A 15,754-nucleotide genomic window follows, 5' to 3' on the forward strand; every position below is an offset into this window, starting at 1 on the left:
GTAATGATTCTCAATGAAATCTCGAGGAGTAAGCTCTATTATTTCCAAGTGGAAAATCACTACAAACTCAAGATTAAGAGTCATCCTTACCATCTCCATATCTTGTGCCTTCTTCAGGGACTCTAGATATTTCTCTTGCGCCTTCTCTCTTGCCAAAGATGCTACAAATGTCTTTTTGAAGATGAGGTGGCGATGAATTTTCATTAGCTTCGAGCGGAGCTGCAGAACTTTTCGACCAACTGACGTCTCATAGAAATCCGCCGTAAGGGCCCGATGAATTCGGTGATCCGCGCAGCGAATGTGAATTGTCTCTCTGAACCCTTCGATCATATTGCTAGCCGAATCTGATATCGCAGCGAACATCAAGTTTTCTCGTAGATCGAAATCCCTCAAAGTACTTCTTATCTCCTCCAGTATAGCGGCTCCAGTGTGAGGGGTTGGAAAGAAATCTGTCTTTAGAGGAACACACATGAGACGGAATTCGTCGTCCAAGTAATAAACCAGAACGGCGATGTACGGTAATTGACGATGTCGGTCTGTCCACGTATCCGTAGGAACATGGAAATGGGACGCTCTCGGTAGTTTTTCAATAATTCTCTCTTTGAGAGCACCGTAGACATCGTCCAAAGCTCCTCTGGAGATAGTGGAGTGAAGCGGGATTGCGGAGACATCAGGGGCGACTTTTTGGCGGAGAAAGAATCTCTTGAGTCCGCTTCCTTCAACAAACGAGAACGGAAGCAAATCTTCGCTGATCAAGAGGGCCAAATCTCTCGCTAAAGAGAATTTCCTCGCTCTTTCGGAATCGCTTGACAGATTCTGCGCGCCATCATCCAAGGATCTCTTCCACGATGCGACAAGAGTGTTTGACCGCGGCTCTTTGGGAAGTTCACCTGTAAGTACTCTATGAAAGTACGCCCGTCTGTTGCAAAGGGAGACTACTCTCTTCTGGATGAAGATGAAAATACTGTGCGTAAATATTGAGATCGAGTCGAAAAACACGCATTGATGGCTCTAATGAGGCGAAGCGTAGGCATTCCATAAAATTGACCTTCAGGCTAACCTGGATGCTATCGGGAAATGTGATGCAGCAACGCCTCCGTCCCAGTTCTATCACTATAAGTGCAGACGATATTTTTCTGCTCGTAGCAGAGTTTGCAAGCAACTTTCATCGGCTCGGCAGTCGCACCGGAAGCGTAGGTCAAACGACCTAATACCTGCCACACCTGGAACATTCGAAGAGATTTCTGACTGGCGAGGGCCTTCATCCGTCCTGGAAATTCTCGTGAGCATTCACAGAATCCGGGGATTTCACCCTTGGGAATCCGTTCGATTAAGTCTCATGCTCCCAAGTCGCGAGCATCGGAAGTCTCAAAGAAGGAGCGAATCCCCAGCCGCTTGGCGACTTCGAGAAGAGCTCACCTTTGACTGGTATTCCGTAGCGTTCGATTTGTGAAGAACCACTGAGATTTCTTGTTTCGGATCCGCCATTTACGCCTGGTTCTTTAACATCTCCACCAAGTAACAGCAAACCCTGCCGAACTCGTCTCTATGAGGAGATCTCGAAGGAATGAACACCACGGAAACGCTGCGATTCCTTCCAGGCCTCGATGTCGAATTCGTCGCATTGGATGACGAGACGGAGGGCATGTCGACATTGTTCATCGCGTGCAAACGTCAACGTTCTGAGACTAATTCGCAGACAGGGTTCCGAAAAATGAGCTTCGATTTGAATGATTCTCGTTGAGCGATTCTTATAGGAATCTCGCGCTACGAGCCCCCGGAGTCTCTCGATCTCTGACAACCTGTACGCGTTCCATGGGGGGAGATTCGAATGCGATTCGTTTGTGGTCTGGGGTCTTCCTTCCGTCATATCTCACATGATACTAATTAATATAGCGTGATATAGTGGAAATCTCGGGAAACACACATGGCGCGCCGCCGGCAAAAATCGCCCGCGGCGGCGCGGCGGCGTACCCTGGAAGCTTTGCGGCGGCTGGCGGTGCGCTCCAGAGCACGGCGCGCCGGCGGTTCAACGGCGTGGCGCACAGCTCTGCACATGATCGAGCTCAGTACATATCTCGGTGACCCTGAGTTTTCTCTGGAGGGTGTCACCCGAGGGTGAGACGTAGCAGCATAATATACGAAGAGAGGAGGAAGTAGAGTGCATATCGAAGGCGATATATTCGCCGGGTAGAGTTGTGTCAAGACGAATGATATTCAAACCATTTCTGGCCAAGACACATACACCACCGCCCCGAGATGGGCGGTCCAGGCGGAGAACCTGATATTTGTTCCCCAGTGAGAGCTCGGCGTCCCGCACTGAGTCATCGAACCAGGTCTCCGTGATGAGTAAGAGGTCAATATCGTTCCATAAGCAGTAGATCCGTATCGAGTCGAGCGCACCTGGTTTGGCTGCCGACCGTGCGTTGAAATGGGAGCATTTGAGTGGAGGTTTCTCTACGTAATTAGGATAGAGGGAAACCCCGTCGTGGCGTCCATATCGGCCACAGGGGAGCCAGCCGTCCGTGTAGAGGGGGGGAGACATCTTCGGGAAACTTGGAGTGGATCCGCTCTGGGAAGAGGCGGCCAAAGAAGGGTTTGATAATAGTACCGGTAGTCCAGAAGGTCGGATCTAGAAGAGTATTCTCATCTTCGTCACTCACATAGATGCAGAAGGAGGAGTAATAGTCGTGATTAGTGATGAGTTTCATGACAGTGACTGGGGACTTCAGTTTATGTTGGATGGCACCATGAAGTGTCTTCGCCGCATAGTTCGGAGCAACACGTGAGATGAAAACACGTTTTCTTGAGATTTTCTTTATCACAGGTATAGCGTCTTCAGTAGTGGTGCTAGTTCCAAAGGCGACTGGCTGTGCGGGGCGCTGTCCCGAGTTCCGATTTCTCGAATTCGAACGAGAACGCGCCGCTTGTCGCGATGGAACCGTCAAATGGTCAACAAATACGGAGGAGCAAGACGACACATTAGATGCTGACCGGTTTCGGGCGCCATGAGATGAGAAGCACTGTCTATCGCTGGAATTGATGATCTTTTGAAGAGCGGCAATTTGCTCTTTTGTGGAGGATAGTTCTTCCTCACATTTCACCAGTTTTTCATTTGCGGTAGCGAGGTCACTACTTTGCCGTAGGACGATGTTCATGAGTTCGATGATCCGTTTCATGACAAGTGCGGAGTTGACACTCGGTGGCTTTGTCCGGCACGAGGGACAGACCCATGCGGTTTCGGGAGAAGATTCCGGCAGGCATCTGTGGTGAACATAAGCACCACATGCTGCAGAACAGGTGGCAAGAGGGGAGGATCCCCCGAGATTGCAAATGTCGCACGATAGGAACATTTTTCTTCGAAAACGAAGTGGAAAACACGGGAGCACGAACCGCAAAGCTGTCACCAGGCGCGGCGCTAAACGCCGAGAGGAGGGGAAAAGAGTTCCTTTGAGATTGAAATCAGATGGCATTTATGCATCTGGCTAGAGGAGGTGCGATTATGTAAGCTGAGTCGTGACCAGAGCAGTGTAGTCGTCGACTATCACCATGCGATCGGGGATCGAATGACGGTGACAAGCTTCTCCCCAGCAACCTCCTATGCCCGTGTCGCCGATCTGATGAGAATAGCCAAAGACTGCCGAGATCATACGATTTACAAGGCGGTCGAATAAATTTTCTTTCTCAGTTAGGGAACAGAGCAAATGTGCCTTTATTGTGGGTATGATTAAAGGATGAATCAAATGTAATCAGAGATCTCCGACGGTTTCTCTATAAGGCCGATCGTGGCGTTTCGATGTGGGAGATTCTGGCACCGTCTCATAATTGCGTCTGATGCGCTTAGAGACGAAGCGCTTAAGAGCGTATGAGCCGAGCGCCAGGATGATGAATGACGATCCAATGCAATAGCCGATCAGCGGCTTAATCCATTTGCAGGGATTCGTTGGAGTCGGTAGTACGGGAGGCGGAGTTGTTGTCGTTGGATGCTTGTGCTTGTTGTATGCATCCCAGATACTCTCCCCGCCCTTGGGAGGTTTCCCAGGTCTGAGACAGACCGTGTCACGCGCTGCCAGGCGTAGGCAGCTGGCCTCGAACTCCAGACAATCGCAAGGAAAATTGTCGGGATTCGTCTCTGTGATGGTGCATGACCGGTTCTCTCTCCTACAATCGGGCTCGCAGTCCACCGAGTAGTTGAAATAGCCGAGACCGGAGTCTACAAGGCTAATCACGAGGAGGGCTCTCAGGAGTCTTGCCGCCATTGAATCCTGCGATTTCGAGCAGTGCATCAAGCTTTTCAGTTAGGAACTAAGTCCAAGTTCTTAGTTAGGAAATCTGCGGCGCTGACCTCACTGGGGCAGTATTCGACGTTGACCTCTCCGTTAAGGTATCTCTCTCTGACGTAGTAGAACCTCACCTCAACGTGTTTCGCGTTCTTAAATTGTTGCGAAGATTCGGTCAGTCGAATAGTGGCCTCGTTGTCAATGAGTAGGGTCGGTTTCACGGGGTAGTGGAGCTCGTTCAGAAGTTTGGCTGTCCAGATCGCCGCTTTACAAGCCTCTGAGGCAGCGATCAGCTCCGCGACCATGGAGCCGGTGGAAACACAGCTCTGGCGCTGGCTGCACCAGCCAATAGCTCCTCCTCCGAACTTGACCAGGGAGCAAGAAGTGCTCCGTCTGGTGGTCTCACACATAGCGAGATCCGCATCGCTGAAGACCTTGAGTTCGCGTGAACAGCCAGTAGAGTAGAAGGGGCCGTGAGTCCTGGTTCCACTCAAGTATCTCAAGATGTGCATGAAGGAAATAGGTTTAGAATTTTGATAGATGACTGAGGATACTCTACAGTATCGGAGATCGTGAGATGGCACTTCTGGAGCACACCACAGTTGAATAAGGACAGCAGGAGTTGACGAAGTGAATATGACTGAATCCAATCAGTGTTCTATTGAGGGAATCACTGAGTCTTATATACAGCAGAAGAGAAAGGACACATTTTATATTTTCTGTATAATCTATAAAACCACGTGTTTCCCTATATGGAATGTTTTAAATAAGGCCGGGCTAGTGGGTTGTGATACAGCCGAGTAGGCTGAGTAGCTAAGAAAGGCAAGGCAAGAGTGGGAAAGAAACCTTGGATAGAAAATTAGTCAGAAATTCTATCATCTTCGGGGGCGACCGCGTGAAGTATCGACCGTTCATGACGAGATTCGACAGCTATGTGAACCGAATCTACGACATCACCCCGCTCGAGTGCTTGATAGTCCTGCAGAAATACCTGCGCGGCGAACCCCTGCAACTCGTCAGCGCACTGGAGCTCGTGGACAGCAACTACGCCGTCGCGCTTCAGGTACTTAGGTCATACTTAGCAGACCAAGAGAGAAACAGCCAATCTATCAACTGGACGTGAAAACTGCGTTTCTCTACGGAGATCTCGAAGAGCGTGATAGCGGCCTCACGCTGTTCCATCATTCCATAGGGGAGTTCCTCCACCCACCTCGGTATTTTTTGAGTACGTTGAGCGTCACCTTCGAGTACGAAATTCGTGCTGATAACGAATGTTGGGGATTTGATCAGGACCTCACAACATTGGCCGTCTAGTTTTGTCTCAGTCGGCGGTGAACGCAGTTTGGTCCAGATGATTCCTGATGAGCGGCACTTGTCGGAGGATACCGGAGGCAGGTAGTGAGGAACTCAACCCATGAATGAGGACGCGGGGTATCGTGCGGTGACAGAAGAATCTGTGTTTGATGTTTATTTGAATGCTGCTTATATACCGCCTGGACTCCGTGGGCCAGTACAGTGAAAAAAGAGGAGTTCTCCAGAAAAAGCTAATCAGCCTTTTTCTTTGACAATCGATCAGAGTTTTTGGCTCATATACTGAAGTGTCATAAACACTGACTTCTGAAAACTTTTAAGACAGTAATGGAAACGCCTTTGTTCACAGAAGAAGGCGATTTCCTAACCATATTTGATCTCCCGATCAACCTGGATTGCCTAATCCTAACCCCGCTGAGTAGCCTAACCGAATGCCTAATTCCTATGGAAACGCCTGGTATTACGTACCTAGTTGAGGACACTATCTAGCCGAGCTGAACACTCTGTTCATTCCCTGGTTCGCAGGGTTATCCAAAAAAAAATAGATATATATATAAACACGGTGAGATTAGCCATGGCTCGATGCCTAATCCTCCCGGGGAAGGTATACCCCTCTGGGCCGAGGTGGGATTCCTTCCTCCCCTTCGTCTCCAGGTTCCGTTCCGAGAACCGGTCGCAGGTCCTCTACAGTGGGGTCCCGGTTAACGAACGTGCTCGGTTCCGTGAAAGGGTTCGTTAAGCGGGAAGTTCGTTAAGCGGGGCCATATTTAACATTGGTTCCGATGGGAAACCAGATATTCCGCTCCTAGCTGTTTCAGGAGACGAGCGCAAAAAGTTGACAAACGATTTTCATATAAAGACTCGTGATAGGAACACAAGGGGGGAACCGATAGTTCTCCGAAAACATTGATGTTTACTTAAATTGGTCGTTAATTAATGGAAGGAAGGAAAAATCGATCGAGGGTCGCTTGCCGTTCTCTCGATTTCAGGATGCGCTCAAGACGAGTGATCGCATTCTGCTCGAATATTTCGGCGCTGCTTATTACTTCCGAGGGGATTCTCGGATTCGTCATCAAAACGCTTTCGATCTCCTTCCATTTGGAAACGATTTCTTTGATGCTTGCGGAAGACATCGGTCCTGACGGATCCTCCTCCTCTTCTCCGCCGCTGGATGAGTCACTTCGGTCTTGATTGAACATAGCCTGGAGCTCCTCAACAGTGAAGTCTTCGTCGTAATCGCGGATGAATTCTTCTACCTCACGTTCATCGAGCTGGAGTCCAAGACTTCCCGACACTGATATGATCTCTCCCAAGATCGTGGCATTCTCAGTTTCCTCGACGTCTTCAGCGCGATTTCCGCCGAAAGTAGGACAGATGTTCCGCCACGCCGCGAGCAGACATCGGTTTGAGACCTCTTGCCAAAATCGATCAATGGTCTTTATGGCATGACTGATGTCAAAGCTCTCACGCCAAAAAAGCTACAGATCCATCAGAGGATTCTCTTCGCAGGCCTCGAAATAAAGCCTCATCAAACTCCTTGTGTAAAGCTTCTTGAAAGTCGCGATCACGTTCTGGTCCATGGGTTGCAGCTTGGACGTCGTGTTCGGTGGCAGATAGCAGACCTTGATGAACTCGTATTCAGAGCGGAGCTCCTCTTCGAGATCTTTCGAGTGTCCCGGGGCGTTCTTTTCCGTTCTTTTCCGGAACCGGCGAAACCAACCTCGGCTCGCTTTGAAACCGAGCTCGGCGTCGGCATCTCCGCTCATAGAGCTCACAGTCAATCCTCCGAAAATCAGCCTCGCCTTCTCACAAATCATGTCTCTCGACAGGACATCTCCTCGCATCTGCCTTTCCGTGATCCACAATAGCAACAGATTCTCGACCTCGTCCAGCCTCGGAGATCGCTGCTTCTCAGAGCAAATCTGCACCACACCTTTTCCTGCGTGTACACCAGCTACTTTTTCACGATTCGCGATGATGGTGGCGATCGTTGATTTGTTGACTCTGTATTCTGACGCTAAATCCGAAATCTTCCGACGACCTTCTCTCTTTGCAATGATTTCTTTCTTGGTTTCTATCGAGAGTTTTCTCCGCGTTTTCGCGCACCGTTTCTCCGTGCCGCCCATGGTCGGCGACGGGGAGCAGCTCAACGTCGGAATGTTGCTAGAGTCACTTGACAGGATGAGGGTCCCCGGTCCTGACACGAACTTAATCGAAGAACTTGTTTACTCGAAGATCACGATGACCAGATGAGATCCACAGAACAAGTCATGGCGAAAGCGCGATCTGGTCTTCCCAATTCTGCTCCTCGAACTCTACAGGCCACTCGGCCGCCTCCTCCTCTGGCACATCTTGATTTCCCACGACCCGCTCCTCAACTCTTCCTGGCTGCTTCGAAGCCGCCTGCACATGGATCCGCACGGTCACGTTCGCCCTACCAGCCCGAAGAATGGCCTGCAGCACTTCGAGCGCCTGCTCCGATTGACGACTTTCCACCCTCTGCGGTCCTCGATACAAAGCACATCTTCTCACATACATAGTGCCCCACTCTTTGGCACGCGGTGCAAATGGCGTCTCTCGCTCTGCAATGGGGCGATCCCGTTGCGTGACGATCGTCCCCGCATCCATCACAGACCTGGTGTTGCATGTTGCCTCAAGAATTCTTCCGTGCCTGCTGAGTTGTACTTTTCCTGACCTCTTGCTTGCTTGATTGACGACGACGGAATGATCGTTTAGTCTCTCGCAGACCCTTAGCTTCGTTCCCCACTCGAGCTGTGATTCGTCGAGGCCAGCGCCGTTTTTCATCAAAATATGCATTCGACATTTCTTCCGGTCAACCTCTATCCGACGTGCACATTCCGTACATCTCCGTTCCGTCTCCGACACATGCCTGCCACATTCTCAGCATACATTTGACCCAATTCGCTCGGTCTCGCTACCTAAATGTTGTCCTCAACATTACCACTTAGAATATTTTCCCTGAAAGCGTTTCCTTCTAGCTGGCTGTTGCCTAGCCTGATCTGAGTGATCCTCTTCTCTACCTGGAGATTCCATAATTGCCGTGTTCAAATCTGTAGCTCTTCTCCTAACTGGCCTTGATTTTTCCGGATACCTATCTGTATCTACGTTGATCTGAATTTCCGGAGATGATCGTGATGCTGATTCCGAAGACTTGTCTATCACTTGGTCTTCTAAACCCTCCGGTTCTCTTGACTCCTCCTTCATTCGCGTTGACTCCCGAATTCCCTCTGTATCTGGCGCTGTTGCGAAGCTCGCCATCAAGGGTGTCTCCGCCGCTTCTCCGATGCCTTCAGTATTTCTGATGCCTGACTGATCCTGCCTTGGTTCTTCTTCGTTCCCATAGTCATCGTCGAAGGTTTCGTCGAATGGTATGGCATCGTCCTTTTCATCCGTATTCACCTTGTAATAACGGAGCTGCGAACAATGGGCTGTACAGGTGTACTTTCTGTCGCCCAACTGAACAAGCCTATAAGTATCATTTGGCAGTACTTCGGTAATGACCATTGGTCCCCTGAATTTTGGCTGAAGTTTGGTTGGTTCCCCCGTATGCACTGGCAGCCTACTGACTACAACTATATCTCCTTCGGCTAGCCTAACGTAATGAGGTCGTCGTTTCCTATCGTAGTAATAAGCATAGCGATCCTGAGCTTCCTCAATTTGCCCGATGACTGCTTCCTGAACGCCCTCGCCGGGGTCTAAACCTTTTCCTGAACTTCCTCTACTGCCTGCGAATGATTATTCCGTCTCAGAAGATACCCGTGCGAAAATTCGAACGGTGATTTGCCTGTTGTCTTAGACGCGTCTGAATTCAGCATCATTTGAGCCGTTGGAACCTGTTTCGCCCAATCATGTCCGTCGGATCTCTCGCATAGAGACCTCTATAATCTGGCTACCTCCCTATTCAAACGCTCTACCTCACCCTGACTTTGGGGGTCTTGTTCGACCCCATTCGCAATGAGGAACTCCTCGAACTATTTCGCCGTATACGCAGTACCTCGACTAGAGACTAATCCAGTCGGCCAACCATACGTCATTAATAGAGCTGAGAAGTTCAGGCATTTTGCCATAAATGCCTATTTTTTTGCCTTTTTCGGCTATTCTGTGCAGAATCTGCTTATTTCGGCTCAGAGGCGTCGGAAATGCCTTTTTTGCGGTTTTCGGGGCCCTATCAAAGTCGGAAATCGATATATTTCGTTTCTGGGAGGCGAACCTAGCAGCTTCGATTCCTCGAATGCTGCGGCTGGCTGAGATGTGTATGTCGTGGGTCGTTCGGAATACTTGACGTGCACGCGCGGTAAGCAGCCGCGCCGATGATCGCTGATTCATTTCGAACACAGACAATGAGTCGTGTTCTAGATTAATTGTGTAATCTCCAGACTTCACGCAAGCTAAGCCGTCCCGTGAAGAATCTCGTGGTATCGTGTATGTCGCCGATTGAGAGATTCGAAACGCAAGAGAATGCCTAAGTCGTCGTTGAGATCGAAGAGTAGATTGGACGTCCTCGTGAAGTTGTTCGGGGATGAGACATTCTCAACGGATGGCACTGTTTTACTTTGTAAAGTATGCGAAAAAGCAGTGAATGGTGAGAAGAAATATTTTGTTCAACAACATTTGAAGACGACTTCCCACAGGAATCGAGCAAATCGTCGCGCGGAAGGTGAATCTTCACAAGTTTCGTTGTTGAGCAGCTTTGTAGCTATTTCGAACAAGGAAAGTGAGTTCAACCTGGAGCTGTGCAAAATGCTGCTCGAGGCAAACATACCGTTGTATAAGGTAGAACATGCTTCATTCCGGACCTTTTTCGAGAAATACACCATGAAAGTTCTCCCGCATCAAAGACGCTCCGGAAGACATATTTGAAAAAAGTCTATGGAGCCACCATCAACAGAATCCGCGACTCCATAGGCGATTCTAGAATTTGGGTGTCTATGGACGAAACTACGGATCTTAAAGGACAGTTCGTCGTGAATACGATAGTTGGCCGGATGGACGCGTCAGAGCCTACGAAACCATATCTCTTGAGTTCGGAAGTAGTCGACCGCACGAATCATGCCACAATCGCGCAAGCCATCTGCAACGCCATGAGTCTCCTTTGGCCAAACGGTGTGGTGCATGATCGCGTTATCTTGTTTGTAACGGACGGCGCGAAATACATGAAAAAAGCTGCGGGTGGACTCCAGATCATGTTTCCGAAGATGGTCTACATCACTTGCGTCGTACACGGTGTCCATAGAGTTTGTGAAGAGATGAGGAAGCTCTTTCCGGAGGTCGACTCGTTCGTGGCCAACGCGAAGAAGGTTTTCCTCAAAGCTCCTTCACGTATTCAGCGTTTCAAGGAGATGGCCCCTGACCTCGCACTCCCCCCACAGCCTGTCGTCACTCGATGGGGAACATGGCTAGATGCCACTTGTTACTACGCCGATCACTACGAAAGGATCGAAGCAGTCCTGCAGACTTTCGGGGACGACGAGGCAGTATCGATATCGAAGTGCAGCGATCTGCTGTCAAGCCCGCGCTTGAAACAGCAGTTGATCTTTTTATCCTCCAACTACAGAACCATACAGGAGGCGATCAGAAAACTCGAATGCACACAACAGAGCATGGAAACAACATTCGGTATTCTCGACGGGATTAAAGCTTGTATTCAGGCTGCAGCCGGACCAAAAGCGGTCCAGATAAAGGAAAAACTCGACATGGTGATTCGCAAAAATGAAGGTCATCGCATTCTCCAAGTTTCGTATCTTCTCCGAGGTGAAGGAGACTTGGCAAGTCTGAATAACCTGACCGTCGCCGATTTGACATCGTTCCGGTACGCTCCCTTAACGAGCGTCGATGTGGAGCGCAGCTTCTCGAGATAGAAGGGGCTCTTACCAGACCGCAGGTGCTCCTTGACGACCGAGAACGCGACCTATCACATTGTAGCTCTCTGTAATTCATTTCAGTAGTCTAAAATAAACGCCCCTCGTCAGTGCTATCATCGATGCCTTTTCTGCCTTTTTTGCCTTTCTTCAGTGCCTATCGTGGCCGTTTTCGGTGCCTTTTCGCCTGCCTTTTTCTCGAGTTTAAAGTGCCATAAGTTCTCAGCTCTAGTCATTAATCCCCCCTCTAGAAAGGGTACAGCTGGGTAAGGGGGCGTTTTCGGCCACGACTCGGTTCAATGAATGAAATTGAACCGAGAAGACTGATTGATGCGATGTTAGCGCAGCGATGGCTTCTCCTTACGGGGATTGATTGGTAGGGCATGCCTCTAGCATGATAGCCCCCAAATCGAGGGTTAAAAAGGAAAACGCTCGGAAACGACGCAATACCAAAAGAGGAGAACACCAAACCGGTGCAATCGCATTCGCAGGAACGCGAGGGTCTTAAAAAAACTTGTCCCAAGCGATTCCAGCTTGGTAATCACATTTTTTTTCCGGAAAAAACACGAAAAAATGATTTTTCCAGACGAGAATCGATCTGTATCTCATGGAGAAAGAATCTCAGGACGGTGATTGGGACATGATTCTGTAGCTCTTGTTCCCAGCATTCGAACGCCACCAAGCGCGAGTCTCTAGCTTATCCCGTTCTCGCGCAATGACCGTTCAAAGATTTCAGGTGCTTCCATGGGTCCGAACACACTTTGATTTTTCTTTCGCATACCACTCGGACTTGAAAAGCGATTGAGATGATCTGAGTGCGTCAATATGCTCCTAAAGTGTGGGACGTTACGCCACGCAATCCATTTCGAAAATCGGAGTCGTGGCCGAAAACGCCCCCTTCCCCAGCTGTACCCTTTTATAACGCCTGCTGCTGTAGTTGCCGGTAGTGCCTGAAGTAGGATAAACGTAAACCCATCAACCATCAATTTTAGATGTTCGTTTCCTCCCGATTTCGGCAAAGAGCCTACGTGGTCTATGAAGACTTTCTCGAAAAGAAGGGTCTCCGCTCCGGTCGAATCTTGTTGGAGATGTATTCGATTCACATCTTCAAGAGGTGCGCCACATACTCGGGCATTCTCGGGAACCAATATACGCGCCTGATTAATTTCATGGTTCTATCCATCCCGAAGTGCCCAGCTTCATGGTGTGCCCTGGCCATGACTGAGATATATTTCCGCATCGCGTTCGGAACCACGAATAATCGCCCACCGTCGATAACCTTGAACAGCACTCCCTTGAGCATCATGAAATCCTGCACCAGATTCAATTCGCGCCTCGATCTCTCTACTCTAGCCCTCTCCGAAATTCTTATCCTCTCCCGGATACTCGAGTCGCTCGACTGTAACATCCGATATTTATTGCCTGAATCCGATTCCTGATGCACGATTCCCCTAATCGAATCCGTCGGATAGATATCTTCTTCCGTCTCCCCACTATCTTCTGCCGGATCTCGACTGAGTGCATCTACGTGGCTCATAGCCGTGCCTACTCTATGCCTGACCGTGAAATTGAACTCCGAAATTCGATTGAGCCAACGGCCCAATTGTGGCGTATTCGCTTTTGATCTATAGTCCGACACCAATACGAGTTCTTGTCCATACAAGTAACGTCTCAGTCGCTAAAGCCCCCACACGACCGCTAGCGGCTCAAGTTTCGTTGAATGATAGTTTTGTTCGGCCGCCGACAATTTTCGACTGATCGCATAGGTCATTTTACACGCGCCTTTTGTGTCCTGCAAGAGTATCGCTCCGAGTCTCACCGTACTTGCGTCGGTGTGCAGTTCCGTCGCTCTGCCTGAGACAAACCCGACCAAGACTGGGCCTGCTATCAATGTTGCCCTTAGCTTATTGAACGCCTTCTCGCACTGTTCGTTCCACTCGAATTTTCTCCCCTTCTTCAACAGAGTCGTCAATGGACTCGAGATAGTCGCATAACCGCGGAAAAATCTCCTGAAGAAGGATGTCAATCCTAAGAATCTCCTCGCTTCATGGACATCATTTGGTGTCGAGAATTTCTCTACCGCCCCTAATTTCCTAGTCCCTGGCTATACTCCCTCCTTGGAAATTTTGAACCCCGAAACCTGTACTGACTTCATGAATAACTTGCATTTCTGGAGCCTGACTGTGAGACCGGCTTGTTTCAATGCCCCTAAGATTCCCTCGATTTGCCCGAGAGGATCATTCATCTTATCTGATGCTGTGATCATATCGTCCAGGAAAGGAAACGCTTGCCTTCCGCCTACCATTTCTTTAACCCTTATAATTAGTTCCTGGAATTTCACCGGTGCATTACATAGCCCCATCATCATCACTCGACGTTCGTTATGTCCCTCGGATGTGATGAAAGCTGCCCTTTCCGCTGCTCTCTTCACCATGGGAATTTGAAGGTAGCCCCAAGCCAAATCGAAGGTTGGGTATAAATTTCTCCCTCCGTCCTCGTCAAGGATATCGTCGATGAATGGCAATGGATAGTTTTGCTTCACTGTCTGCGCGTTCGGCCTGCGATAATTGATGACCATTCGCCATCCACCCTACGCCTTCTTGACTAAGAGTACTGGACAAGCATACGCTGAGTTGGACCTGCTGATCATGCCTGCCTCCTGCATCAGCTGAATTATCTCCCGTAACGCTTGCCTCTCTACTACCGACAGCCTATACGGTTTCGCTCTCACGAACTGGCTATCCTTAATCTCCTCTTTATCAAATTCGGTCAATTCTGTTCTCCCCAACTCTCCCGTCGACGTCGTTCATCTCGACGCTTGTTCACCAAGGCGAGGAGTCATGCTCGGTGCGCCTGCGGAACCTCCTCTCCTATAGCGAAGTCAACATCGGTGATTGGCGCAATCTCCGCGGTCTGCTCTTCTCCAGACGCTTGACAGACGCTCGCCTCTGTCCGCTCGAACCTGTAGATCGCCTCCTCATCCATCGGCGTTCCGCGCGCTTCAACTGTCATGTCGGGGGTACTATCTTCTTGGGATACGGCGAATGAAGACCTCGGTATTAACGAACCAGCGATAGCCACCTCTAGTTTATTGAGCACACACACAGACCGCCACAGCCGACCTATAGTCGCTGTGCGACCGACCTCTCTGACTACTCGCCATTTCTGTTACATCCTACACCTCTAACATCCGTCCGTCTAACACCGTCCGACGTCACACGTCCGTCTAACACCTCGAACGTCCATCTAACACCTCTACGTCAAACGTCCGTCTACATCCCTATGTGACCACGACATTCGGTCACGCTACCTACGCTGGCTCCTGACAGCGATTTCCCTCTACCGGCTACCGTACAGATATAGGTTCTTCACTGCGTCTTCACCTCTCAACTCCGTCCTGCACGTCGGGCACACCGGGTTTTGCCTCAACGCCTTCGCGAGACACAGGAAGCAGAACAAGTGCCCGCACTTCGTCGTCTGCGGGTCTTCCGGCACCAAGAAGCATATGGCGCACTTGTAGTGGGCCATCATCCGGAAGTTGCGCACGGCCTCCTCCGTCCATTCCGCCGGGCATTGTGGACACTCCGTCCTCGCCTCCGCCGACGAATCCTCCGACGACGCCACTCGCTGGCTCCAGACCCTCCGCGCCGTCATAGCCGGCGTCTCGCCCTCACGTGGCCGGACCTCCACCACCGGCTGCTCGACCGGCCGTTCCTCCTCCGGTTCGTCGAAGGGACGGCTCCCCCAGAAGAAAGGATCCTCGTCGTCATCTTCCTCACTGGACTCCTCCAGAACGTTTTCCGCCAGCTGCACCGCTCTGCTTTCCGACTCCGCCTGACCGTCTTCTGCCGGCTGAACTCCGCTGACTCCCGGCTCCGCACGACCGTCCTCTACCGGCTGAACTTCGCTGGACTCCGGCTGAACTCCGCTGACGGCCGGCTCTTCCTCCGACTCCGGGGGCATGTCCCTCGGACTTGTGCAACCCGTCCGCGTATGTCCCGCTCCGCCGCATCGGAAGCAGATGCGTGCGGGACAGTTTCTCTCGAAGTGTCCGACTGCACCACAGCCCCTGCACGGCCGTCTCCTCGCACTGCACGCCGGCGAACCGGTCACGTGCCTGTTGTCCAAGCAATCCGCACACACGTTCATGACGACCTGCTCGTTGTACACCACACGTCGAACTGACTGCTGCTCTGTTCGATTCGAGCGTTCCGAATTCTTTCCCGTTGGGGGTGTCTTCTTTCCGCCAGTCTCAGTGTGCATCGCCCGATCGCTCTGCCATCG

The 15,754-nt window shown here is 50.5% G+C and overlaps 2 protein-coding genes across 2 annotated transcripts; one reads left to right on the forward strand and one right to left on the reverse strand.

The window, feature by feature from the left end:
- Window positions 1-10,070: 10,070 nt before the first annotated feature.
- Window positions 10,071-11,470, forward strand: LOC100901375 (uncharacterized). The gene is made up of 2 exons (XM_029111557.1): window positions 10,071-10,194; window positions 10,419-11,470. The coding sequence occupies exons 1-2, from the start codon at window positions 10,071-10,073 to the stop codon at window positions 11,468-11,470; spliced, it is 1,176 nt and encodes a 391-aa protein (XP_028967390.1).
- A 3,339-nt stretch (window positions 11,471-14,809) lies between these two features.
- LOC108864303 (LON peptidase N-terminal domain and RING finger protein 2-like) lies at window positions 14,810-15,433 on the reverse strand. Its single transcript, XM_018639660.1, has one exon. The coding sequence runs from the start codon at window positions 15,431-15,433 to the stop codon at window positions 14,810-14,812; it is 624 nt and encodes a 207-aa protein (XP_018495176.1).
- Window positions 15,434-15,754: the final 321 nt, after the last annotated feature.

The sequence above is a fragment of the Galendromus occidentalis genome, unplaced genomic scaffold, assembly GCF_000255335.2.
Source record: "Galendromus occidentalis unplaced genomic scaffold, Mocc_1.1 scf7180000075582, whole genome shotgun sequence".
NCBI lineage: Eukaryota > Metazoa > Arthropoda > Arachnida > Mesostigmata > Phytoseiidae > Galendromus > Galendromus occidentalis.

Coding starts and splice junctions, on each gene's coding strand:
- LOC100901375 (XM_029111557.1), top strand. CDS start 10,071: ATGCCTAAGTCGTCGTTGAGATCGAAGAGTAGATTGGACGTCCTCGTG. Junction 10,195..10,418: donor ATGCGAAAAAGCAGTGAATG/GTGAGAAGAAAT, acceptor ACCTTTTTCGAG/AAATACACCATGAAAGTTCT.
- LOC108864303 (XM_018639660.1), bottom strand. CDS start 15,433: ATGCCCCCGGAGTCGGAGGAAGAGCCGGCCGTCAGCGGAGTTCAGCCG.